The following is a 24099-nucleotide window of genomic DNA, read 5'->3' as shown; positions in this document are numbered from 1 at the left end:
TGGCTATTTCTATCATCTTGACGCCTCATTGCCTCGAGCATTCTAGCTGTGTCTGCCACACGCCCATTCTTCATATAACCTTTCATCAACGTCGTGTAGATCCTTGAGTCTGGAACAAAGATTTTAGGCAACAATGGTGGGTCATTCCTCGGATCAACCGAGTTAGGTAGCAATTTCTTGAACACATCCTCAAACTCCTCTTCACTGCTTACCTCATCCCGAGCCGAGTAACCTGAATCTTCATCATCCTCAAACGCATCATCATCATCACCTTCTGCTTCTTCCTCTTCTTTCTCCTTCAAATCCTCTGCATTGCACTCTCGTAGAACCTTACAAAGATCTCTCCTTTTCTCCCTCATCGCTTGAACAACTCTCTCAGCAGTCCTCAAATCACTAAACCCAACATAAGCTGCAACAAGAGAATGCATCGTAGTCATACAAACCTTAATCCCTTTATCAATAATCCTCTCCAACACAAAAACAATCAGTTCCTTCCTACCAACCCTCGCACACAACTTGATCATAACATTGTAACTCAAAACATCAGGCTCACATTCCCACTCAGACATCTCGTGGAACAGCTTCCAGTACTTGTCAGTATCACCAAGATTAGCACAAGCGTTAAGCACCGCGTTAAACGCCGCCGTATCAGGCCTAGATTGAGCAACCAAAGATTGGTCACCGAAACGTTTGACTCGTCGCGTAATAGCCGTGAATAATTTGATCGATTCTTCCGGTCCGTCATCTCCGGCAGCAGAGAGGCTAGCTACTGCAGCTGTCCACGCTTTAACGTGAGGTAAGTAACCGGAACGGAGCATTGACTTGATGACGGATACGGCGTAAAGGGTTTGACCAGACTTGGCTGCAGCCATGGCGAGGAGGCCGAGGGAATTGGCGTCAAGGCGATGAAGCTGGCGTTCATTGCGAAGGCGCGTGAGGATAGATTGAGCGCGCGTGAGGCTCTCGGGTTTGGATTGGTAAGATAATTGAGAAACTAAACGGCTAAGACAAGTTGGTCCAGGGAGATGAGTGGATTGAACATACTTAGCCCAAGCTTCATCTGTTCTTCTATTGCGGAGTAGAAACAGAAGGTCTTGGTCGTTGTGTGTTGAGTAGGCCTCTGAGGAAGAGCCCAAGAAGGAAGAGAGGTCTCCGGCGGAGCTACTAGCAGTGCCGGAAGCGGACCGTTGGAATAATTGGCGGCGCGTGAATCGACCAGCGGCGGTGAAGCAGAGTTTTATGGGGATGTGGGTGAGAGAGAAAACCACCGGTGGGGTTAACGGAGCGGAGTTTTGGTATGGTGGAAACGACGATGATGACGTCGGAGGTCGGAGAATGTTCATCTTAGGTCCATCGAAGAGAGAGAGTGTGTGCGTCCTGTAATGAAAATGGATTATTTGGGTGGAACAGAGTTGTGCTACGTCGCTGTATTGAGATTCAAGCATCGGTTCATATTTAAATATCTCCATATTTGTATTTTTGATTCTAATATAATATTCATTTTTTTGGTGGATCCATAATTTCGATCACAAATGCTCTAAAATGTCATAGATAACACAACTATCAATATGTAGTTAGTTAGTTAACTACGAGATTACTAATTAGCCTCCAAACATATGTATATGAAAATGTTGTAAAGAGACTTGTTTGTTTACATCAACTGAGTTGTCTTATTCATTAGTTACAAACAACCCCAAGACACACGTACAATACAACATTCGATTTTACTGTTTTTTTGTTCTGTTTTTTTAATATGATTACAATGATAACGCGGGGGAACAGTAATCAAGAAATAGGGCATTGACGCCAGATTCCAGCTGATTACTCCTTAGTCAGCAAACCTGCAAAGCACATAAACAAAGACCTATGTGATAACTTCCTCTGAGTTGAGTTTAATTCATTATGATCGGTTTTTAGACAAAATCGAGTGTATGTGAGTTGAGTTTTCTGAGGAATAATTAAAGTTTACGACATTACATCAAAACAAAAAGAAAAAGTTAAAGAAATGTACCCAACCAAGTTCAGACAACTTCAGATGAGCTTCCGAGTAGTCTTCAAAGAAGGCATCCTCATCCTGAGAGTAACATTTGAATCAGTGATAAATCCGTTTGACGATATATATATATATATATATATATATATATGATCATGAGAATCATGAAATGATGAGTTGTGTTACTTACTGCAGCATATCTCTCAACAAATGGACGAAAATGAGGATCCTCGAGAAGAGCCTTGTCGGTTGGTAGTTGAAGAAGTCCTTCTTTCTCTCCGCTTAATATCTCTCTGTTTAATAAACCATTAAGATTCAAGAGCTCCGGTCCAATTTCAAGCATGAGGAAAACATAAGCAGAGAGAAACTGATCTTACTTGAAATAGGAGTTGTCAAAAATAAGAGGATTTTGTGTCCATGCTCCTTCAAATCCTGAGCGCTCCTTGTGGCACCGACCCTGAAAGTAAAAGTTGGTATGATGAGCCAAAACTGAGAAGAGCACATATTTTAGGCTCACTTATAGGTCTTTTGTTTCTAGATGCAGCATACATACCAAGGTGTGTCCACCAGACAATGCAACAATATCTTTGTCATTGAGTCCCATCCGACCAAACACATCTCTTAGATGATCCACACCTGAATTTAATTACAATAAAGATTATAAACATGTATCTACAATCTGGTACCTGAATTCAAACTAAAAGCATTCTTTTAATACGATCTGTTTTACCTTTGGTGGCCTGAGGCAGACGACCTTCAGGAGGTGGCTCAACTTTGTCCTGAAAGATGAAGTTTGGTTCAGTAAAATCACATGAACAATACTAAGAAGAGAGAAAACGTCACTTTGGTGGTGTCTGTATCTGACCATCATCATTCATCAGTGAGTTGCGTTTCAACAAGAAGAAGTTGAATATTGACTCACCAGTCTACCAGGATGGAATGGAATCTCGGGTCCTCCAGTGATTTCAACAGCAACAACTCCAGCTAGCTACAGTAACCAAGAAAAAACAAGAAATGAATCAAACCGTTATACCGATAGGAAATTCAAGGTAAATTTCTAGATTCAGTTATAATCATACATGTGTGAATCTAGTATATAATCTCTTCGATTTCTTTGCAAACAAACCAGAGGGCCAATAACAGACGACTCAGGCTAGAGAAGAACCTTTTTGAGTCATAACTTAGCGGTTTCAACAAACAAAATCACCTCAAGCTAGTAACTACTACATTTGGAAGTTACACAATCATTGATGCATCCAAAAACCCTGATTATATGTGGCTATTAATTACTACAATTTGATGCATCCTATATGGTCAAATATTACAGCCTAAAAAAATCTCAGCACACTGAAATTTACCTGATAGAAATCAGCATATGAAAGCATAGGGAACAGCTCCTTGATAGGCTCAAGAAGCCTGACGGAAATATCAAGACCATTGTTAGCTTCATGGGCTAGCTCTTGAGGATGCCTAATCGTCCCAAACGGTCCTCCAGTCTTCGTCTTCACGTCAAATGTCCCAGCCGAGTGCCATCTGCAAATTTTCCCAAAAAAAATTGCTCTCAGAGGCAATCCATTGAACAACTCACAAATGCAGCAACACTTAATAAGCAAAACAAAAGAAACTATACAGAAACAGAGCAGATTAGAACCAGAGGGAGGATCTTACGCAAGACGAAGGACGATGGGAGCACAATGTTTCTCAGCGATAAGACCACGGAGCTTCCTCTTGCATCTCTGAACAGCTTTCCTGTACTCTTCTTTCACTTCCGGGTAACTCTTCTTCACCATTCTCTTCAAATTTTGCTTCTCTCTGCAAAGCGTGAAAGACTTTTTTAAACCCCACAGAGAATTCAAAACTGAAGAATCTATATATATCGATAGATAAGATTACAAGAACATACTCAACTAACTACGAAAATACAGAGATCGATCAAAGGAAAAACCTCAACAAGTTGTTGTAAGAAGTTGTCGTTTACTTTAATTAGCGAATCAATTTATAGAATTGGCTAATGATAAAATGAAGCTTCTAGTTTCAGTCTTTCTTTTAGAAATGCCGTGAGATGGACGGTCATGATTTGTAGATAAAAAGAGACTCTTTGCGCGCCTTCCAGAAACCATAGTAGAAAGAAGATGACAATGATACAAATTTTACCCAACAGATATACACCACGTGGCATTCTATCTTCCTTAAATATGTATTTTAATCAAATATCGTTAAACACAACTGCTCTTGACTTGAGTTTGAAAAGTTTGTATTGGGCTTAACCTTAACTATTGATCACAAAGACTTGAGGACTGATCAACACTAAACAGTAAATAAATTAACATATTCTCTTCTAATTGGGCAAACAATATGTAGCTTTAACCTAGGGATTGTCTTTAATTTGGTTCATGAATCAACAAGCACCATCAAAAGATACGAAGGAACAAAACATATATAAAGGAAACTGATATAAGGCGAAGTAAGAAATGAAGATGTGAAAAGTGAAACTTGTTCATAATTCAACTTAATAATATCCAGACTCCAAAACACAAAACAGATATTAAAAATTAAAAAAAAAAGACCAAAATCTTTGACTAAAATATGGAAGTGTGCCAAAGCAGACGAGATGATTACTGGCTAGCACCGAGCCATTTGGTGAAGTTATCAAACTCGGTGTAATCACTGTCGGAAATCATAGTCTGGTACCACGACTTGCCTGCTGCTTTGATTGCCAACGCCTCCTCCTGATGTAAGATATAAGACAAAGATTTCAAAACCGAGTCAGTGAAGAGGCCAAACATTTAATTATATATATCACAAAACAAGGAATCCCACATAACCAATTTACAAACGAAACTACTACACGACATTTCAGAATTAATTAAAATGGTGCAACCTACACTACATATTGAATTCACTAGCACACTAAGCCAGAGGGGCACAGTTTATTGTACAGCTTAACATATAATGCAAACAAATACCTAACACTTAACAGTTGAGAAATCAGTTAAGCCAAATGAAATGCATACACAAAAACAAAACAATGATGGATATACGAGAAAATGAAGCATTGGGATCACCTTGGTAACAGTTTTCCTCTTCTTGGTGAGCTTCTCCTTCTTGGCCTTGACTCTCTGTGCTTCAGCCAACAGTGACATCCTCTTTGCAGTCTTAGCATAAGGATTCAACTTCAACATCACATTCAGGTTCTTCAATGGATTTTTCTTAAGCACAGCCCTCTTCGCATCCTTCTTGATCGGCTTCACAACACTCTGAACCTCATCGGAGTTGATAATCCTGGCAAGATCAGCATTCACCATCTTAGCACGAGGAAGCACATATCCCTTCTTCTTCTCAGATGGCTTCTCAAACGAACCATAGATAGACTCAAGCTTCTCAAAAGCAGACTTGGTCCAGATCACAAACCGACCAAGGTGACCACCAGGAGCAAGCTTCAACAAGTTAAGTCTCTCAACATGGCAAAGTTCAACACCAGGAAGATTCCTAAACGCCTTAACTATCTTAGACCCTTCAGTTCCGTAAACCACAAGAGGACCCTTCCTAGAAATGTAACGACGGTTCCTCATTTTACCTTTACCAGGACGGATCCCAATGCTGTCCTTGGCCTTCTCAGCATCATCATAAGCACCGATTTGTTTCAAAACCTTGATCGCAGCTGAGGTCTTCTCCACACCTTCGGCGGAGTCACTCACAACGAGAGGCATCTCAGGAACGTTCTCGATCCGGTGACCACGAGCCATAACAAGCGAAGGGACAGCAGTTGCGGCGATGGCTGAGACGATAGCGTGACGCTTCATGTTGACATTGATACGACGGTGCCAGCGGCGCCAGATCTTGGTAGGAGCGAACATCCGACCACCACGACACATGTTACCGAACGCTGCTTGACCGGCACGGTGAGTACCACCACCAGGAACACGAGGGATACGCGAGACGGCACGTCCGGTTCCCCAGGACTCAGCAGAGGTCTGGTGACCGGCCTTCTTGGACACGGCGTAAGGCTGACGGCTGTTGTTGGACATTTGAGCGTGAACGAAGTTGACGATGTCGGGACGAACTGGCGCCGTCATGACGTCGGGTATTACGACGGTGGAGGATTGATCGGTGGCCATGTCACCGTCCAAACCTTGGACGGTGATGAGAGGACGAGCAGCGGCGGCGGCCATTTCTCTCAATTAGGTTTCTCTCTGTCTCTCACTCTCTCTGTCTCTTTAGACTCTTTTGAGAATTTTAGGGCTTTCGCAGCTTCAGTTTAAGAAGGACTAATATACTAGGGTTTCATTTAGGGTTACTGACGAAAACCCCGTTTAGTGGGCCTTATAAAGCCCAATGATCTCAAATAGTTTAGATTTTAAGTCACGGCCCAAATTTAAAGGCTTGAACCTCTCTCCTCTTTCGATTTTACAACTAAACTAAGAAAAGGAAATTTCAGACCCTATATAATAAGAAAAGGGACTCTGTGTACGGTATCTCCCTCGACTCTTCTGGTAGCTTCGTCGTCGCCGGGAAATATTTGGGCTGACAGTTAAATTCTTTGGAACTGCGTAATTAATTGGTTGTGTATCTGGGATTTGTGGTGTTTTGAAATGGGGAAGGATGATGATTTGAAAAAGAATCGCCGAGATCGTGACCGTAAGGATCGTCACAAGGAGACGCGGCGAGAGAAGGATAGGAGCACGAGACCGTCCGAGAGAGTTAATAGAAGTGATTGCGAAAAGAGAGAATATGATTATGAGAGGGAGAAGCTTCGGACACGGAGGGATAGGAAGATTAGTGATTCTGACGAAGAGAGGAGGGATACACGCAGAGGGAAGGAGAAGGATGATATCAAGCGTGACTTGAAACGTACAAGGAAAGAGATTGAGAGAACTATCAGGCATGGAGATGAAAATGGTGAGAATAATTCCATGGAAGAAGAAGAAGAAGTAGAGGATGAGAAGGTGGAGAAACGGAGGAGAAGACTCCAGGAGTGGCAACAGTTGCAGAGGAAGCATAAGGAATCTCAAAGTGAAAGTAAGGGTCCTGAGACCAGAAAGGCTTGGACTCTTGAAGGAGAATCTGATGATGAAGATAATAAATCAGACTCAGAAGTGAAGATGGTAGACTCCGCTAGTGGAGGTGCTAGACCTGAAGATGAAGAGGAAATTGATCCTTTGGATGCTTATATGAATTCTAAGGTATTACCTGAGGTTGAGAAGCTTAGAAGTAGTTCTCTGGATTCTAACAAGGATGTGAAAGAAAGTGGTGATCAACCAAAGAATAGTTTTAGTAAGTCCCTTTGTAGGATAATTCAAGGTGAAGATTCTGATTCTGATTATGATTATTCAGAACCAATGAATGATGATGATGATCCAAATTTAGACGAAGACGATGAGGAGTTTATGAAGAGAGTTAAGAAGACTAAAACAGAAAAACTGTCTCTTGTTGACCACTCCAAAGTAGAGTATGAACCTTTCAGGAAGAACTTCTATATCGAAGTCAAGGATATTTCAAGGATGACATACGATGCAGTTAACGCTTATAGAAAGGAAATGGAGCTAAAAGTACATGGGAAAGATGTACCAAGACCCATCAGATCTTGGTACCAGACTGGACTAACCACCAAGATTTTGGATACTTTGAAGAAACTTAACTATGAAAAGCCAATGCCTATCCAAGCACAAGCACTCCCAATCATCATGAGCGGTCGAGACTGCATTGGGGTTGCAAAAACTGGGTCAGGTAAAACCCTCGGCTTTGTTTTGCCAATGTTGAGGCATATCAAAGATCAGCCTCCCGTTGAAGATGGTGATGGACCCATTGGGCTTGTAATGGCACCTACTAGAGAACTTGTTCAGCAGATTCACAGCGATATCAAAAAGTTTGCTAAGGCATTGGGTCTAAGATGTGTGGCTGTGTATGGAGGATCTGGAGTTGCCCAGCAAATCAATAAGCTTAAGCGAGGTACCGAGATTGTTGTTTGTACTCCTGGCAGAATGATCGATATTCTTTGCACAAGCAGTGGAAAAATAACCAATCTGCGAAGGGTCACATTTTTGGTAATGGATGAAGCTGACCGTATGTTCGACATGGGATTTGAGCCTCAGATAACTTGTATTGTACAAAATATTCGACCTGACCATCAAACTGTGCTCTTTTCTGCCACTTTTCCACGCCAGGTTGAAACTTTGGCACGTAAAGTCTTGAACAATCCTGTGGAAATACAGGTCGGTGGGAGGCGTGTTGTGAATAAAGATATAACTCAGTTAGTTGAAATCAGACCGGAGAGTGAGAGGTTCACAAGACTTCGTGAACTTCTTCTGGAATGGTACGAGAAAGGAAAAGTTCTGGTCTTTGTTCGTTCACAGGACAAATGTGATGCTTTGTGTGATGAGATGGAAAATCATGATTATGCTTGTCTATCGCTTCACGGGGGTATGGAACAAAGGCATCGTGAATCAGCTATATCTGGATTCAAGAACAATTTCTGCAGTTTGTTGATTGCCACAAGTGTTGCAGCCAGGGGTCTCGATGTGAAAGAGCTTGTGTTGGTTGTAAACTTCGATCCCCCGAACCACTATGAAGAATACGTGCATCGTGTTGGCAGGACAGGTAGGGCAGGGCGGAAAGGCTGTGCTATAACATTTATCTCCGAGGATGATGCAAATTATGCACCAGATTTAGTCAAGGCCTTGGAACTATCTGAGCAGCCAGTACCAGATGCTGTGAAAGCACTAGCCGATGGGTTCATGATGAAGGTAAAACAGGGTATTGTGCAAGCTCATGGAACTGGCTATGGCGGTAGTGGCTTTAAATTCAACAAAGAGGAGGAGGAAGTCAGAAAAGCAGCAACGAAAGCACGAGCAAAGATTGCACAAGCAAAGTATGGCTATGAGGAAGAGAAGTCTGACTCAGAAGATGAGAATGATGTAGTAAGAAAGGCTGGTAGTGATATCTCACAGCAACAAGCTATGTTTTCTCAGATGGCCGCCATTGCTGCTGCTGAAGCTACTGTGACTGCTAACCAATTCATGCCTAATGGTGGCGGGCTTGTTACTGTGGCAGGTGTCCCTCCTAGTGATTTAGCAGGCCGCGTTGCAGCCATGGCTGCTGCCGCTAACCTGCAACACAACCTTGCAAGGATTCAAGCTGATGTGATGCCTCAACACTATGAAGCAGAATTGGAAATCAATGATTTCCCACAGAATGCTCGGTGGAGAGTCACCCACAAAGAAACGCTTGGTCCAGTATCAGAGTGGAGTGGAGCCGCCATTACCGTTAGAGGTCAGCATTATAATCCAGGAAGTATGCCGGGGCCTGGGCAACGCAAGCTTTATCTGTTTGTTGAAGGGGCTACTGAAAATTCTGTTAAGACAGCAAAATCTGAACTCAAGCGTGTTCTTGAAGATGTAACTAATCAAGCCTTCTGCCTTCCTGGAGGAACACAAGCAAGAAGATACTCTGTTCTATAAAACCATGAGGTTTGTGATTCTTGGATGCAGAGTCTTATTATAGATTGACTTGCTGTGACAACAAACATCAATTAGATTGGGTGGTGATTTTCTTTCAGTACCGTCGTTCTCTCTTTCTTGTATATAATATTTTGTTAATCAAACAAAATTCTGAATCAAACACCTAATAGAGAAAGCTGCCAACTTATAAACAATTGAAGTTACCGTTATTTATTTAACACTACTGATATTGAACCATTACAGTCAGTCCTAGGACTTATTATCCGTGAGACCCGCTTAGTGGAAATAAAATCCCGATATAAATGGGGTAAAATTCAACGGCTGAACGTGCTAAATTCACAACACAAACAAAAAAAAAAATTGTAAGAAACTTTTGTACAAGAGTAATGAATAATGATGAGATCAAAGGAAACGACATAAGGAGAATAATGTGACACGGGACAGAAAAAATGAGTGGGTGAAGTCGTCTTATTAACAAATTAGATCCGTAGTAAAGATAAACAAATTACTGAATAAGATTCTTTTATGCATCACAGATTAAGATGACACTTGTCATCAATCATCATCCTTGAGCCAAAAGAAAATTATGGCATTGAAGATTTTTCCTACGTTTCTCTCTATAAATGAGACTTGAGAATGCTATCAATCTTCACTTGTTTTGTGTCGCTCTTGGTTTTTCTCTCTCGATCGATCGGTATCTCCTAATTAAACGTTAATCTATTTCTTCTTTCATAGATAATCTACTGATAGCAATCGTACGTATGTGAGTTAACTCTTAATTATTGATTCTTTCTTATTATTATTTACTAATATTTATATACACTTTTGTCCAAAATATCGAAGATGGCATCAAGCAGTAAGAAAATCGACGTTTTGTTGGTTGGTACTGGCGTAAATAGTAACTACGAGAAGATCATCGAAAGAGCTGGGGGAGATAATATAAACCTCAAAGTGGTTAAGACCGTTGTTCATGTAATGATGGAACATCTCCTCGGGTTGGCTTCCTACGACCTTATCATCCTCATGGTCACCGTAGAAAATGGAATCAAGGTACAAAAAATGAATCCCACAGACAAAACTGGTACGATTTTTTTACAAACTTTTTAAAGATCAACATAACTTTAATCTAATCATCTCTCTCTCTCTCTCTCTATATATATATATATATATATATATTTAAATTGTTTAATTAGGTAACTAGGGATCTTCGGGAGAAGTATCTTGTGAAGTCGATGATCGTGGGTGTGACTTCAAAAGGAGACACGGACGGACAGCGTAGTGATTTGATAAAGGCTGGAATTGACAAATGCGAGGTTATGCCGTTAACCATCGAAAAGATGGAGTCAGTCTATAACAAGCTCAACTCCGGGATGAGAAACGGTACTTTTAGGAAGCACTTGTTTAAAGCGTTAATCGTTGACGACAATCCCGATGATGCTTTCCGTCGGAATCATGAAAAGCTCATCAGAAAAGCCGGAGGACTTGTTTCTATGAGTTTTTTCACTGTGAAAGACGTCCAGCTGCTGAGTTCTTATGACCTTATTGTCCTGACTAAGGTATAATGTATATAGGATCCATCATCGCTTAATATATAGCGTAACAGCTTCCATTTTAAAAAAAATTCCTTTTCTCGTTGTTTGTATTATTTTTAGGCAATTAAGGCTAAGGAGTTAAGAGACAAGGGATGGACGTCGTTGATGGTGGGCGTGACGTCGTCCAAAGAGCAGTTTACGGCGTTCCATGAAGCCGGAGTGGACCACGTGTTCTTGGACCCCATAACGATGGAAAAACTCATCCCTCTTATTAACCGTATCATCAACAATTAAAAGATAGAATTTTTTATTTTATTAACTACAATAAATTACAGTTTGCATGTGTGTAAGTATGATTTATTGTTATCCACTATTATACTGTCTGTGTGTGATACAGTATATAATAGTCGTTTCTTTTCGGCTTATAAAAAAATATTACTAGATTATGAATAAAAGGGTTCGCGTTTACTATATTCATTTATATATATATATATATATATATATATATATATCATTTCATATATGAATATGTTAATAACTTAATACAAACATATATAGCCTACAACATCAATTTCTACAAATAAGAATATTAATTTGAGGTTTGACCCTCTTATTTGTAAAGAGTAAAAACTTAGAGGGAGGTATTGGTTTAGGATTTAGAAAGAATTTTAATGATTTTATGTTCTTGCTGATTGTTAGAATCATAGAAAATTGAAAGTTAAAAATGAAGGATTCTAAGAGATTGTTTAGGAAGTTTTTTAAAATCTTGATGATTTGTTTTTTCTAATCTTGTAAAATATTTCTATTTGATGAAAGAATTTTCATGACTTTTGTTATGAAGGAAATGATATAAAATCCTAAACCAATAACATAAAATTTGAATTCATTAACAATCCAAAATTCTTTTGTTTTACTTGAATAACATAAAACTTTTAATGACTTTATAAAACTCTTAATCCAATAACACTAGATTTATCAAGATTTTAGATAACTTTTTACAAATCTACAACCAATAACACCAAATTTTTAAAGAGTTTTTAAAAGTCTTGATTGAATAACAACATATTTTACCTAACTTTTAAAGTCATTAAAATTCTTTCTAAATCCTAAATCAATACCTCCCCTTAAATTAAACTAAGCAATATCAATTTTTATTACGTTTTGTAAAGCAAATTTATCAATTTCTACAAATAAATTATCATACACACATATATCTATATGTGTTCGTTCATGTGTGTGGAAATTTTTATTCTTCATCTCCTGAGTCCTGAGCATTAAAGTGTGCCTACCAACCAACTATGCACCGAGTCTATGACTTTCCGTCTTTCGCAACTTGGTTATATACCCTGCTAAAGTTTATTGCTTCTTATAGAACAGCATTTAACCACCAAATCAATTCGTGTGGATACAAATGAATTACTTAGTCATATTCCATATCAGTTACATTTTTGGATGGAGAAAACATTCATAATGAATTATTGTATTTAATGGTTATAGGCATAAAATGCCGGTGAAACATATTATTAGAAAGCACAATGGACCATATGCATATATATATATATATATATATATATATATATATATATATATATTTGTGGTAAACGAACCAAGTAAGTTACATCATGACCCAGATTTGTATGAATTCAGTCGTTTTTTTTCTGAAAAGATATTGAAAAAGAGTTAATGCATCTCGACGCAAAAGATAGTCAAGATGCCGGTAGCTGGCACAATAATACATTTCAAAATTTTGCTATATTTTTGATTTAACTTGAAACTTTTATCTAAGAAGGAACTATAAATAATAATCATCCACTAACTTTACCCTTGACACTGAAATCAAAGGATATTACATACAATAATTAGAATAATGTGAGTCCAAAGTCATAATAATGTTTGAATTTTTTGCATACACTTGAATTTGCTTTTTAAAGTTACAGGAGAAGACAAAAAATAAAAATAAAAATTAGATTAAAAGAGAAGAAGTGATAAAATTGACGAAATCTCGATTAGTGAACCTTAATAAGTCCCAATTAGCCCAATAACAATTTTTAGTTTTTACTTTTTTTTTGTTTTTTATCTGTTACCAACCAGGGCCCAACAAAATATTAAGGCGGTTGGTTACTTAACACAACATAACAGTAGTCCACATCAACGAGACGCGTTGTAAGAGTCCTTGTCGATTCTTCTGGAAGGTTCTGTCTTCTTCTTCATCGGGAAAATTTTAGAGTGGATTAATCGTTGAAGATTCTCTGGCTTGGTCGGTGGTTTTGATTTGAATCTCGGTAGGGTAGGGTAGGTTACGTGCTTTTCTATCGGGATTTTTTGTTGCATTAGAGATGAAGTTAGAGAAGAGATCTAAGTCCAGCAAGGAAGACGATGCTGCTGCTTTGAACAAGAAGTATCGTAGAGATCGTGATCGCGGTACGGAGCGGAAGAAGGAGAACATTTCGGAGAAGAGACGGTCTGAGAGAGTTAGGAGAAGTGATTCTCAAGAAGAAGATGAGAGGATACGGAGTCGGAGACGGAGAGAGAGGAGGGTTAGCGATTCTGAAGAGGAGAGGGATAAGAAACGCAGAGTGAAGGACAAGGAAAGAGGACACCGTGAACGTGAGAGAGATAAGGGCAAAGATAGGAAAAGGGACAGAGAGAGGAGAGACAGGGAGGGTAGGAAGAAACATGAAAAGGAGAGGTCACGAGAGGGTTCTATTGAAGATAGAGATGATGATGATGATGTCAAGCTTGACATGAAAAGCTCAAAAACTAGCAGGCATGGTGATGAAAATGGTGAGATCAAAACCTGGAAAGAAGAAGAAGAAGAAGATGTAGAGGATGAGCAGAAGCAGTTGGATGAAGAAGTACACAAACGGAGGAGAAGAGTCCAGGAGTGGCAAGAGCTCAAGAGGCACAAGGAGGAAGCTCAAAGTGAAAGTAAGTGTCTTGACGCTGCTGGTAAGGCTTGGACTCTTGAAGGAGAATCTGATGATGATGACGACAATGCAGACTCAGAAATGGATGATGTTGATGGAGAGACTATACCTGAAAACAGTGGAGATGCCAAGATGGTAGACATGGAGAATGAGAATATTGGAGGTGACAACATAGCTGCAGATGATGATGACGATGATGTTGATCCTTTAGATGCTTTTATGAATACTATGGTATTACCTGAGGTTGAGAAGCTTAGCAATATTACTTCGAAGGAAAGTGCTGACCGGGCAAACAAAGGTTTTAATAAGGCCCTTGGTAGGATAATTCAAGGTGAAGATTCTGATTCTGATTCTGATTATTCAGAACCAATGAATCATCATAATGATCCAAGTTTAGACGAAGACGATGAGGAGTTCATGAAGAGAGTTAAGAAGACTAAAGCAGAGAAATTGTCTCTTGTTGACCACTCCAAAATAGAGTATGAACCTTTCCGGAAGAACTTCTATATCGAAGTCAAGGATATCTCTAGGATGACACAGGATGTAGTTAATGCTTATACAAGGGACTTGGAGCTAAAAGTACATGGGAAAGGTGTACCAAGACCCATCAAATCTTGGTACCAGACTGGACTAACCAGTAAAATCTTGGATACGTTGAAGAAACTTAACTATGAAAAGCCAATGCCTATCCAAGCACAAGCACTCCCAATCATCATGAGCGGACGAGACTGCATTGGGGTTGCAAAAACCGGTTCAGGTAAAACCCTTGGCTTTGTTCTGCCAATGTTGAGGCATATCAAAGACCAGTTTCCCGTTGAAGCTGGTGATGGGCCGATTGGGCTTGTAATGGCACCAACTAGAGAACTTGTTCAGCAGATTCACAGCGATATCAAAAAGTTTGCCAAGGCATTGGGTATAAGATGTGTGGCTGTGTATGGAGGATCAGGAGTTGCCCAGCAAATCAATGATCTTAAGCGAGGTACCGAGATTGTTGTTTGTACTCCTGGCAGAATGATCGATATTCTTTGTACAAGCAGTGGAAAAATCACCAATCTGCGAAGGGTCACATTTTTGGTAATGGATGAAGCTGACCGTATGTTTGACATGGGTTTTGAGCCTCAAATTACTCGTATTGTACAAAATATTCGACATGATCGTCAAACTGTGCTATTCTCTGCCACTTTTCCACGCCAGGTTGAAACTTTGGCACGTAAAGTCTTGAACAATCCTGTGGAAATACAGGTTGGTGGGAGGAGTGTTGTGAATAAAGATATAACTCAGTTAGTTGAAATCAGACCGGAGAGTGAGAGGTTCAGAAGACTTTTGGAACTTCTTGGGGAATGGTATGAGAAAGGAAAAATTCTGGTCTTTGTTCGTTCACAGGACAAATGTGATGTATTGTATAATGATTTGATGACCAAATATGGTTATGCATGTCTATCTCTTCACGGGGGTAAGGACCAGGCTGATCGTGAATCAGCTATATCTGATTTTAAGAGCACTGTCTGCAATTTGTTGATTGCCACAAGTGTTGCAGCCAGGGGTCTAGATGTGAAAGAGCTTGACTTGGTTGTAAACTTTGATCCGCCGAACCACTATGAAGACTACGTGCATCGTGTTGGCAGGACAGGTAGGGCAGGGCGGAAAGGCTGTGCTGTAACATTTCTCTCCGAGGATGATGCAAAATATGCACCAGATTTAGTCAAGGCCCTGGAACTATCTGAGCAGCTTGTTCCTGATGATGTAAAAGCAGTGGCCGATGGGTTCATGGCAAAAGTGAAACAGGGTATTGAGCAAGCTCATGGAACTGGCTATGGTGGCAGTGGCTTTAGATTCAATGAAGAGGAGGAGGAAGTCAGGAAATCAGCAAAGAAAGCACAAGCTAAGGAGTATGGCTATGAGGAAGAGAAGTCTGACTCAGAAGATGAGAATGAGAATGATGTAGTAAGAAAGGCTGGTAGTGATATCTCACAGCAACAAGCTATGCTTTCTCAGATAGTCGCCATTGCTGCTGCTGCTGAAGCTACTGTGACAGCTAACCAATTGCTGCCTAATGGAGGCGGGCTTGTTACTGTGGCAGGTTTCCCTCCTTGTGATGGAGCAGGCCGCGTTGCAGCCATGGCTGCTGCCGCTAACCTGCAACACAACCTTGCAAGGATTCAAGCTGATGCGATGCCTGAACACTATGAAGCAGAATCAGAAATCAATGATTTCCCACAAAATGCTCGGTGGAGAGTCACCCACAAAGAAACGCTTGGTCCAATATCAGAGTGGAGTGGAGCCGCCATTACCGTTAGAGGTCAGTATTATGAGTCAGGAAGTATGCCCGGACCTGGGCAACGCAAGCTTTATCTGTTCGTTGAAGGGCCTACCGAAATATCTGTTTAGACAGCAAAAGCTGAACTCAAGCGTGTTCTTGAAGACGTAACTAATCAAGCCTTCTCTCTCCCTGGAGGAACACAAGCCAGAAGATACTCTGTCCTATAAAACCATGAGGTTTGTGATTCTAAGATTTTTAACTTACTCAGATAACAAGTAATTATTTATTGCTTTATTGGAATACAATCTCTGCAAAATTGCAGAATCTTTTTATAGACATGACTTGGTGTGACAACAAACATCAATTTGATTTGATTGGGGTGGTTTCCTTCATTACCTTCGTTCTCTTTTAATTAAACAGAACTCTGAATGAAACACCTAATAGAGAAAGCTGTCAAGTTTAAAACAAACAGAGTTACCGCTATGTACTTAACACTGATCTTGAACCATTACAGTCAGTCCTAAGACTTATCCTTGACACCCGCTTAGTGAAAATACAATCCACCAAATGGGGAAAACTCAACAGCTGAACATATAATAAATACACAACACAAACAAAAAGAGACTTTTTGTACAAGAGTACCTGCGGCTGAGGCTGCCTTGCAAACCCGTGAACCGCAGCTAGTAGAAAACACCTTACACACAGGTCCTTGTCAAAATCTGCGCAAGACCCTATAGCCTAAAACTTCGTTTATGTTTCTCCTCAAAACAACAAAACAACAAAACACTTAAAACGNAACACAAGCCAGAAGATACTCTGTCCTATAAAACCATGAGGTTTGTGATACTAAGATTTTTAACTTACTCAGATAACAAGTAATTATTTATTGATTTATTGGAATACAATCTCTGCCAAATTGCAGAATCTTTTTATAGACATGCCTTGGTGTGACAACAAACATAAATTTGATTTGATTCGGGTGGTTTCCTTCATTACCTTCGTGCTCTTTTTAATTAAACAGAACTCTGAATGAAACACCTAATAGAGAAAGCTGTCAAGTTTAAAACAAACAGAGTTACCGCTATGTACTTAACACTGATCTTGAACCATTACAGTCAGTCCTAAGACTTATCCTTGACACCCGCTTAGTGAAAATATAATCCACCAAATGGGGAAAACTCAACAGCTGAACATATAATAAATACACAACACAAACAAAAAGAGACTTTTTGTACAAGAGTACCTGCGGCTGAGGCTGCCTTGCAAACCCGTGAACCGCAGCTAGTAGAAAACACCTTACACACAGGTCCTTGTCAAAATCTGCGCAAGACCCTATAGCCTAAAACTTCGTTTATGTTTCTCCTCAAAACAACAAAACAACAAAACACTTAAAACGCAATTCCCCACATGATGATGCATTGACAAGATTGTGATTCCCAGTGACGTATAACACCAATGTTTATTAAACATGGAAAAACGATGAGTAAACCTGCCAATACGGTGAGAACCATATAACTCTTATGTAAGACTTTACAAAGTTTGCAAGAAGCCTGAAGTGTATATATAATATACTGTATCCTGGTCATTTTGAGACTATGACTGTGACTACAGAGAGAACTATATAAATCTCATTGGAAACCTTAAGAGTTAGATCACTGTCACTAGACGTAAATCTAGAAGTCTAACCATGACCGCATGTGATTTCTAATAGTGGTGAATTGTTTTATTGTACTGTACATTTAAAAGGTCCGAGGAAAAAGAAGGAAAAACACTTACTTGCTATTGATGGCTAATATTTTTGTTACGATGATTTGTCGCTTGTTGAGTTCTTGACAAGGGAACCAGTGGTACCAACGCTTGGGAGCTCGGTGTTCAGTTCATATGATAAGAGGACTGTCCTCTGAAGTATTATTACAGTCGGACTAGCTGAGGTTAGATTATATTTACTCACGCAAGCGCAAAAAACTCCTTTAATTGTATAAGAATCATAAAACTTTTATCGTAAATTTAACACTTACAGCGGATTCAAAATCAGGGTTTGATAAGTTAACTGTGAGGTTTCTCATCAATAGCAGAACCTGCAAAACATACATTGATTAATGAAGGATGCTAGAAGCTTGTATATACCATCATTGTAGTCTGAAAGCTTGTAAACTCTGACTCACAGTTTCGAAATTAATAGGATCCATTTCCTTGAGCTTTTCCACGTGACCAATCGTTTCAGGATCAAAGACACTCCCAATGAAGTTATAAACTTCAGCAAAATCAGGAACAGCTGCAAAGTGTTTATCAGTAGAGTGTCCACGGCCTTAAGATATAGAGTGTTCACAGATAATTAAATTACCGTGAAGCACGGGAGGCTGTTTCGACTTTCTTACAATCTCAGAACCTGATACTGTTCTTCGGCTTGAGCTTCCCACAGCAGATGTAGAAGGGCTACTAACATTTAATATGCCCTTCGATCCAATATTAGCTGAATCAGTGGCGTTATATGCCATAATAAGCACATGAAACGTCCTTTGATAGAACCTATACTCTACAACTACCAATAAAATGAAGTAAAAAATAAAATAAAGAGAGACAAAAGTGCATGCCTTCTATTCCATAAAGATTAGCAAGTTCTGGCTGTGGTGAAATAACTCTGTTTAGCAGCATTGAAGCATCATCCCACAAAGTATATCCCGGCATGTCGCTATTTCGCGTAGTAAAAGACGTGGAACCTTGAAGTGCCATTTGAGCTACAACATAAAAAAATGGAGTTACAACTCAAGTAACCGGAACAAAGACTCATTTACACTAATCAAACTAATAAGGATAATAAAACGATCGAACCGTTCTTTGATGCCTTTTGAGGATACGGATGAGCTGCTTTGCGCTTAGGCCGAGGGGGTGGCACATGTGCTAATGTCCCGTTTTTCTGAACCTTTAAAAAGTATTTTTGGGCATGACTCCTAATCTGCAGTAGAGTTAGTCAAATAAAGTTGAAAACAATAGCCAACAAATGTGTAAATTCTCCTTTAAATCCAGAGGAGCTATTCTCAAACCTGAATTACAGTTTTGGAACCAACAAAATCTTCTATCTTCTTCCAATCACGATCAAACCTAAGGAAGAGAGACCAGTAGTATCAGCACAATCAGGGTCTTGCTAAAGGAATAACAGTTTCAAAACGTCCGCACAAGTATAAAGACTTACAAGAATATATACAGAGCTGGCTATTATTAGACATTTATATATGCTTCTATTCAAAGACAATAACATGTAACAATATCTCTGAATCTTAATGCTTATAAGTTCAACATGAGCTCTACAAAAGATCGGATGTAACTCAATCAACTCAAACAAATAGATCAATGTAACTCAACGAAGTAGATCTTATTATAGCTAAGATACTAAACCTAACATAATACTTCCTCTGACTTAACTGAAAAACTCAGAAAATCAGCAGCAAAGTTAAAATAACTCAAGAGTCCCTAATAAAGACGAGAAAAAATAAACAAATAGAAGCAGAGAATTATACAATTGAAGTGCTTCAAGAAACTTATCATGCTCTTCCTCAGTCCAGCTCTCTCTAGACTTGGTGATGGTATAAGGTTTCCTCACTTTCTTAGACGAACCACTTTCCGCGGCCACCGCATCCGTCGATGTTGATGGCGGTGCTTCGGCGGTCGTCGGATTCCTTGACGGCGACGAGCTCATCGGTTATGTTTTCAGATAACGACAGGTGTTAAGTCTTAGAGAGAGAAAGTGGGGAAAAAAAAAAAAGTCCAAATGGCGGGGGAAGAAGTTGGTATGTGTAATAATAATATGTGGAGTGTGTTTCACTTTGATCTCAGACCATCCATTTTTCATTTCTTTAGTTTCATCCCTATATTTTATTTGCTATCACTTGAGTTCTATAGCCTCAAGCTTAAGCACGTGTAGGACTTACATTAATTATGATTATATGAAAAATGTATGGTCGTGTTTTTTTTTATTTTTTTTTATAATGTTCCTATAATTGGTATGCAAGAAAAGGACTCGTACCGAATCAAACGAGTTGCCCAATTGCTAAGTGCCAAATCAAATAAACGATCCACAGTCCACGTCAACCACTCTCATAGACGTTTCTTGGTATAAATAAATCAATATACGCATGATAAACAAAACATGTCGATATGTCCGAGTGGTTAAGGAGATAGACTTGAAATCTATTGGGCTTCGCCCGCGCAGGTTCGAACCCTGCTGTCGACGTTCTCTTTTTTTTTTTTTTAACTTTTTTTTTGTCCAATTTTGATCAATACAAACCAAAAAAAAGGGAGACTTTTTAAAATCAAATTAAAAAAATTCCATAACCTCTTCAATATATGCGAGGACCAAGCATAAATAATATATCTTCATTATATAAGAAAACAAAAAATGTTTTCAATCAATCTCTAATTTTTTTCTCGTTTAATTGTTTTGATCGAAAGGGCTTTCACCTTCGTAATTCCCACGTGGATCATATTCACAAACCACAAGATAGCCACGACCGTTATTGCATTTCACGCGTGCGCATCCAACGGCTGTGGTGGTTCGCCACACCATCTGCGTGTAATGGCCGCACGTCTCACCCGATGCGCACGTGTTTGTTTTCATGTCGTAGTTAAACCTTTCCTCGAACCATTTCGTCACCACTCTCTCCACCGACCACGTCCTCCTACGCCGGTACCAGAACATGTTCTCGCCGTAAGGCCCATTTGAATGTATCATATTGCAATCGGTTTGACGTTGCTTAGCCCATTTATCAGCGAATCGGGCCAGGCCTTTGTTCCATCCTAGAGGTGGCACGCCTGCTGACTCGCGCGCGATGTTGTGAGCTTGTAGGAATTCTCTCGCCTGTCTAGCTTTCCTCGCTCTGTTGAACATACGCGCCGCCCTGTTCATCAGGTGGGGGATGATGGAGGTTCCGGAGGCCGAGGGATGACCGGAAAAGAGAAGGATGACAAGGATGAGACATGACGATGGATGAGACAAGGTCATAGACATCTCCACGTCTCCTCTGTATAATTGTGTGCTCTCATCATCCTGGTTCCTCTGTTTCTAAGGAGTTTTTTTTTTTGTTGCATTGTTCTGTTAGAATTTTCCATTTTCCTAACAGATTTGCTTGATAAGAAGACGACTAGCATATATTTTTAGAGTTTGTTTATGAACTTTTAAAGGTACAGGTTGTACTAAAACGACCAACATACCCATCAACAAAAGTAAAACGTAAAACACTTACGTCAACAGCAGGATTCGAACCTGCGCAGGCAAAGCCCAACAGATTTCGAGTCTGTCTCCTTAACCACTCGGACATATTGACTTTTGCTTATCTAATCAATACTATCATTTATATTGACAAAGTTTACAATACAATGACAAAAAATGATCACCTGAGGTAAAACAGAAAGCTGTAGACTTGCTTCGTGAGTACAAAGACGTCTAATCCTTCGCCTGTCATTTCAAGATTTCTGCTTCGTTATTCCCATCACCATCCTGTAAAGAAAAGGGAATGCTCTTGTGCGCACGGGACAAATTCCATTTGAGATGAATAAGAAAGTGTTAAAAGAGGTTTTGAGAAAGAAGAAGAGCCTCGGTATCCATTTACTTGACCATATAATTAATGGAACAGAAACAAAGAAACGAAAAGTTGATTTATTTTCTTAAATTTTTCGAAAAAGATAAGACGAAGTCTCGAGTCAAGTTTCCAAACAGGAAGAACAAAATCCATTACATTGTCTAAGACCATTATAAGTCATAAATAATCAACCAAAAGCAAATAACCAACATTTGTCTTACTCTTCACTGGTCATCATCTTCCACAGGGCTACGGTCGTCTCTTCAGCTGTGTCCGCCTTTAGGGCTACGGTCCTCTCTGGGACTAAGACTCCGGTCTTGTTGTCCATTGGTTCCAATACCGTCATCATCATTTCTTCTCGGCCTCTCTTTGGGGCTGCCTTCTTCAGGACTTAGGCTTCTCTTTCTATCTTTGGAGAGAGGAGAGTTGTCCACCATTGGTTCAGGGCTTCTGCTTCTAGCAGCAGGTTCAGGACTCAGATCCTTTTCCTTCCTAACCGGTGATCTAGAGCGACTGAAACAACCAGACCCAGACAGAACAATATAAAGTTGCATTATAATCAAACTTGTAGTTATAAGTTGCGAAATTATAAGTCATACTGGGAAATCACTAGCCTGTAGCTACGACCACGGCTGTAGCTTCTGATAGGGCTTCTTCTTCTACGACGAGGAGACCGAGACCGGGACCGAACTGGCGATCTTGAGTAACTTGCATCCCGCCTGATATATAATCAAAAACAGATGACTCAAATTAAGAAAATGACAGTGTTTTAGCCAAGAAAAAGTGTGAGAATGGGATTGGTAAATGATACCTGAGCTTCTTAGGACTGTTCTTACAGTTCCTCTCAATGTGACCCCTATCTCCACATCGATAACATTTGTTCTTCCAGTCACCAGCGGAGCAATCTCGAGCCCAGTGACCATCAAGACCACAGTTGAAGCAACGACCACTTCCAGGAGGAGGGCCTCTGCTCGAGGAAAATTCTCTGGAACCACGTGGTGTCTACAAAAGAAGGAAAACCCAAAAAGGTTAAACGAAAGAAACTTAAAAATTCAAATAGACACAGAACATAAGAATTTTCTAAAAGATAGAGCTAACTATACCCCTTTTGCAAACTCCACAATTATACGGCTTCCATCAAAGTCTCTCCCGTCCAACCTGTACCTCGCATCATCAGCATCTCGAGGATCACTGAAATCCTGAGATCAGAAAGTGAACATATATACCAGACAGAAGAGCCATCAATAGGACACAGCTAAGCTAACATAAGTTAAGGAGTCGACCAAGCTTAGTTATAGGGGATCACTACTTACGATGAAGGCATAGTCTCGCTTCATGTCCAAATCTCGAATTCTGCGGAAATGGTTTTCCAGAAACAGTAAGGCCACATTTAACTTTAAAAGAACTGCTAGCTACTGGTGTAGCTAGTGTTATGATACTTCACCATCAACGGCTAACAAAACACCAGATTTTGAGAATGTTGCCATTTTTCACCACTAAAACACGCAATAACACAACAAACAGAACCGCCAAAGTCCCCCAAACACCATGAAAGAATTTCCACCAAGGGGACCCTCTCTCTCTCACCATAATTCTCCAGGTAAAAAAAACCTTCAACAAGATCATTCAGGTTAAAATATGCTACACTTTTGAGCCACAATACTCCCCACCCATATAATTTAATGAATACACAAGCATCCTCAATATCAATCGTAATTCAGACCCGCTTTAGGTGTCTGACTCTACTAATACGAGTTGAACCAAAATGTGAATCCAAAACCATAGCTTTGCCTAACTACAAAGCTGACTATGTAACTAAGTTCACAACTTTCACAAAAGAGAGCCATTTTTGCAAAGCTGAAAACAGAGCAAAAATGAACCAAAGATGTGAATCTAAAGAGTAAAGACAATAGCTTTGCCTAACCGCAAAGCAGGCTAAGTTCACAACTCGCGGACAAAAGAGCTGTTTCTGCCAAAAAGAATCTCTGAAAACATACCTTCCATATTTGCTGAAGAGTCGTTCAAGATCCCGTTCCCTTGTTCGAGATGACAGATGGCCAACATAGAGACGTGTACCGCTGTATCGATCGTCATATCGAGGCATCTTCTTCACGGTACCAAAAAAACGAAATAGGAAAGGGTAATCCAATCAGCATACATATACAGCTTTGAGATAGTCTTGACAGGAAGAAGACTGAAACAGAGCTCTGATATCTAATAGCATCAATCGAATTATCTAAACTTCGATTTGACCCGAACAAGGATTTACATCGGAACATCAAAATCATATAGATATGGAAAGAGATAACAATCGAAGATTCCTAATTCCGATAGAAACAAAAAAAAAAAAAAAA

General features: G+C 39.8%; 9 protein-coding genes and 2 non-coding genes across 20 annotated transcripts in view; 4 read left to right on the top strand and 7 right to left on the bottom strand.

Annotated features, from left to right (window-relative positions):
- LOC104754686 (pentatricopeptide repeat-containing protein At3g09650, chloroplastic-like) overlaps window positions 1-1436 on the bottom strand; it is a 3472-nt gene extending 2036 nt beyond the window's left edge. The window contains exon 1 of one of the 2 annotated variants that reach the window (XM_019245363.1): window positions 17-1436. In XM_019245363.1, the coding sequence (XP_019100908.1) occupies window positions 17-1343 (1327 nt within the window). In that variant the 5' untranslated portion in view covers window positions 1344-1436. The remainder of the gene's footprint in view (window positions 1-16) is intronic. The other variant, XM_019245360.1, reaches the window with a different exon arrangement.
- Window positions 1618-4003, bottom strand: LOC104754395 (L-ascorbate peroxidase 2, cytosolic). 3 transcript variants are annotated; one of them, XM_010476618.1, is made up of 10 exons: window positions 3897-4003; window positions 3662-3805; window positions 3352-3526; window positions 2916-2981; window positions 2724-2772; window positions 2547-2629; window positions 2371-2450; window positions 2184-2286; window positions 2016-2074; window positions 1618-1841 (listed from the first exon to the last, which is right to left on the bottom strand). In XM_010476618.1, the coding sequence occupies exons 2-10, from the start codon at window positions 3781-3783 to the stop codon at window positions 1829-1831; spliced, it is 750 nt and encodes a 249-aa protein (XP_010474920.1). In that variant the 5' UTR covers window positions 3784-3805; window positions 3897-4003; the 3' UTR covers window positions 1618-1828. The 3 variants fall into 3 exon arrangements, with proteins under 3 accessions (XP_010474920.1, XP_010475056.1, XP_010474986.1); XM_010476754.2 differs by having other exon boundaries at window positions 3939-3962; XM_010476684.1 differs by having other exon boundaries at window positions 3902-3918.
- LOC104754317 (60S ribosomal protein L4-1-like) lies at window positions 4432-6238 on the bottom strand. The gene is made up of 2 exons (XM_010476505.2): window positions 5059-6238; window positions 4432-4722 (listed from the first exon to the last, which is right to left on the bottom strand). Exons 1-2 carry the CDS (start codon window positions 6163-6165, stop codon window positions 4609-4611), a joined length of 1221 nt encoding a protein of 406 aa, XP_010474807.1. The 5' UTR covers window positions 6166-6238; the 3' UTR covers window positions 4432-4608.
- Window positions 6475-9610, top strand: LOC104754226 (DEAD-box ATP-dependent RNA helicase 42-like). The gene has a single exon (XM_010476397.2). It carries the CDS (start codon window positions 6586-6588, stop codon window positions 9448-9450), a length of 2865 nt encoding a protein of 954 aa, XP_010474699.1. The 5' UTR covers window positions 6475-6585; the 3' UTR covers window positions 9451-9610.
- On the top strand, window positions 10113-11453 carry LOC104754125. 2 transcript variants are annotated; one of them, XM_010476327.1, is made up of 4 exons: window positions 10113-10205; window positions 10294-10500; window positions 10644-11006; window positions 11103-11453. In XM_010476327.1, exons 2-4 carry the CDS (start codon window positions 10294-10296, stop codon window positions 11274-11276), a joined length of 744 nt encoding a protein of 247 aa, XP_010474629.1. In that variant the 5' UTR covers window positions 10113-10205; the 3' UTR covers window positions 11277-11453. The 2 variants fall into 2 exon arrangements, with proteins under 2 accessions (XP_010474629.1, XP_010474599.1); XM_010476297.1 differs by having other exon boundaries at window positions 10119-10144.
- On the top strand, window positions 12875-16723 carry LOC104753900 (DEAD-box ATP-dependent RNA helicase 45-like). The gene has a single exon (XM_019245343.1). The coding sequence runs from the start codon at window positions 13319-13321 to the stop codon at window positions 16295-16297; it is 2979 nt and encodes a 992-aa protein (XP_019100888.1). The 5' UTR covers window positions 12875-13318; the 3' UTR covers window positions 16298-16723.
- Window positions 17209-19993, bottom strand: LOC104753994 (protein REVEILLE 8-like). Of its 2 annotated transcripts, none has more exons than XR_762084.2 (9): window positions 19688-19993; window positions 19214-19271; window positions 19002-19125; window positions 18764-18907; window positions 18514-18642; window positions 18335-18444; window positions 18188-18247; window positions 17946-18091; window positions 17209-17658 (listed from the first exon to the last, which is right to left on the bottom strand). XR_762084.2 is itself a non-coding variant. In XM_010476185.2 (9 exons), exons 1-8 carry the CDS (start codon window positions 19864-19866, stop codon window positions 17971-17973), a joined length of 903 nt encoding a protein of 300 aa, XP_010474487.1. In that variant the 5' UTR covers window positions 19867-19993; the 3' UTR covers window positions 17209-17658; window positions 17946-17970. The 2 variants fall into 2 exon arrangements, 1 of the variants encoding a protein (XP_010474487.1); XM_010476185.2 differs by having other exon boundaries at window positions 17946-18069.
- On the top strand, window positions 20319-20400 carry TRNAS-UGA. The gene has a single exon. It is a non-coding gene; the product is annotated as a tRNA-Ser (tRNA).
- LOC104704022 (pathogenesis-related protein 1) lies at window positions 20599-21361 on the bottom strand. Its single transcript, XM_010420141.2, has one exon. It carries the CDS (start codon window positions 21172-21174, stop codon window positions 20599-20601), a length of 576 nt encoding a protein of 191 aa, XP_010418443.1. The 5' UTR covers window positions 21175-21361.
- Window positions 21409-21490, bottom strand: TRNAS-CGA. The gene has a single exon. It is a non-coding gene; the product is annotated as a tRNA-Ser (tRNA).
- Window positions 21807-24099, bottom strand: part of LOC104753698 (serine/arginine-rich splicing factor RS2Z33) — a 3842-nt gene continuing 1549 nt past the window's right edge. For 2 of the 5 annotated variants that reach the window (XM_010475976.2, XM_010475933.2), the window contains exons 2-7: window positions 23743-23852; window positions 23059-23098; window positions 22849-22944; window positions 22557-22747; window positions 22360-22464; window positions 21807-22258 (exon numbers count right to left, since the gene is read on the bottom strand). In XM_010475976.2, coding sequence (XP_010474278.1) covers window positions 22009-22258; window positions 22360-22464; window positions 22557-22747; window positions 22849-22944; window positions 23059-23098; window positions 23743-23849 — 789 coding nt within the window. In that variant the 5' untranslated portion in view covers window positions 23850-23852 and the 3' untranslated portion in view covers window positions 21807-22008. Of the gene's footprint in view, window positions 22259-22359; window positions 22465-22556; window positions 22748-22848; window positions 22945-23058; window positions 23357-23742; window positions 23853-24099 lie in introns of those variants that run through there. The other 3 variants (XM_019245332.1, XM_019245328.1, XM_010476030.2) reach the window with 2 other exon arrangements.

This window comes from Camelina sativa, chromosome 1 (genome assembly GCF_000633955.1).
Source record: "Camelina sativa cultivar DH55 chromosome 1, Cs, whole genome shotgun sequence".
NCBI classification, from domain to species: domain Eukaryota; kingdom Viridiplantae; phylum Streptophyta; class Magnoliopsida; order Brassicales; family Brassicaceae; genus Camelina; species Camelina sativa.
The sequence above is the reverse complement of the archived record's forward strand: the minus strand, read 5'-3'. Positions and strand labels throughout refer to the sequence as shown.

Coding starts and splice junctions, on each gene's coding strand:
- LOC104754317 (XM_010476505.2), bottom strand. CDS start 6,165: ATGGCCGCCGCCGCTGCTCGTCCTCTCATCACCGTCCAAGGTTTGGAC. Junction 4,723..5,058: donor AGAGGAAAACTGTTACCAAG/GTGATCCCAATG, acceptor ATCTTACATCAG/GAGGAGGCGTTGGCAATCAA.
- LOC104753900 (XM_019245343.1), top strand. CDS start 13,319: ATGAAGTTAGAGAAGAGATCTAAGTCCAGCAAGGAAGACGATGCTGCT.
- LOC104704022 (XM_010420141.2), bottom strand. CDS start 21,174: ATGTCTATGACCTTGTCTCATCCATCGTCATGTCTCATCCTTGTCATC.
- LOC104754125 (XM_010476327.1), top strand. CDS start 10,294: ATGGCATCAAGCAGTAAGAAAATCGACGTTTTGTTGGTTGGTACTGGC. Junction 10,501..10,643: donor CCGTAGAAAATGGAATCAAG/GTACAAAAAATG, acceptor TTGTTTAATTAG/GTAACTAGGGATCTTCGGGA. Junction 11,007..11,102: donor ACCTTATTGTCCTGACTAAG/GTATAATGTATA, acceptor TATTATTTTTAG/GCAATTAAGGCTAAGGAGTT.
- LOC104754226 (XM_010476397.2), top strand. CDS start 6,586: ATGGGGAAGGATGATGATTTGAAAAAGAATCGCCGAGATCGTGACCGT.
- LOC104753994 (XM_010476185.2), bottom strand. CDS start 19,866: ATGAGCTCGTCGCCGTCAAGGAATCCGACGACCGCCGAAGCACCGCCA. Junction 18,643..18,763: donor TAATCTTTATGGAATAGAAG/GCATGCACTTTT, acceptor CCACTGATTCAG/CTAATATTGGATCGAAGGGC. Junction 18,070..18,187: donor ACCCTGATTTTGAATCCGCT/GTAAGTGTTAAA, acceptor ATAATACTTCAG/AGGACAGTCCTCTTATCATA.
- LOC104754395 (XM_010476618.1), bottom strand. CDS start 3,783: ATGGTGAAGAAGAGTTACCCGGAAGTGAAAGAAGAGTACAGGAAAGCT. Junction 3,527..3,661: donor CCCATCGTCCTTCGTCTTGC/GTAAGATCCTCC, acceptor GAAAATTTGCAG/ATGGCACTCGGCTGGGACAT. Junction 2,075..2,183: donor TTGTTGAGAGATATGCTGCA/GTAAGTAACACA, acceptor TGTTACTCTCAG/GATGAGGATGCCTTCTTTGA.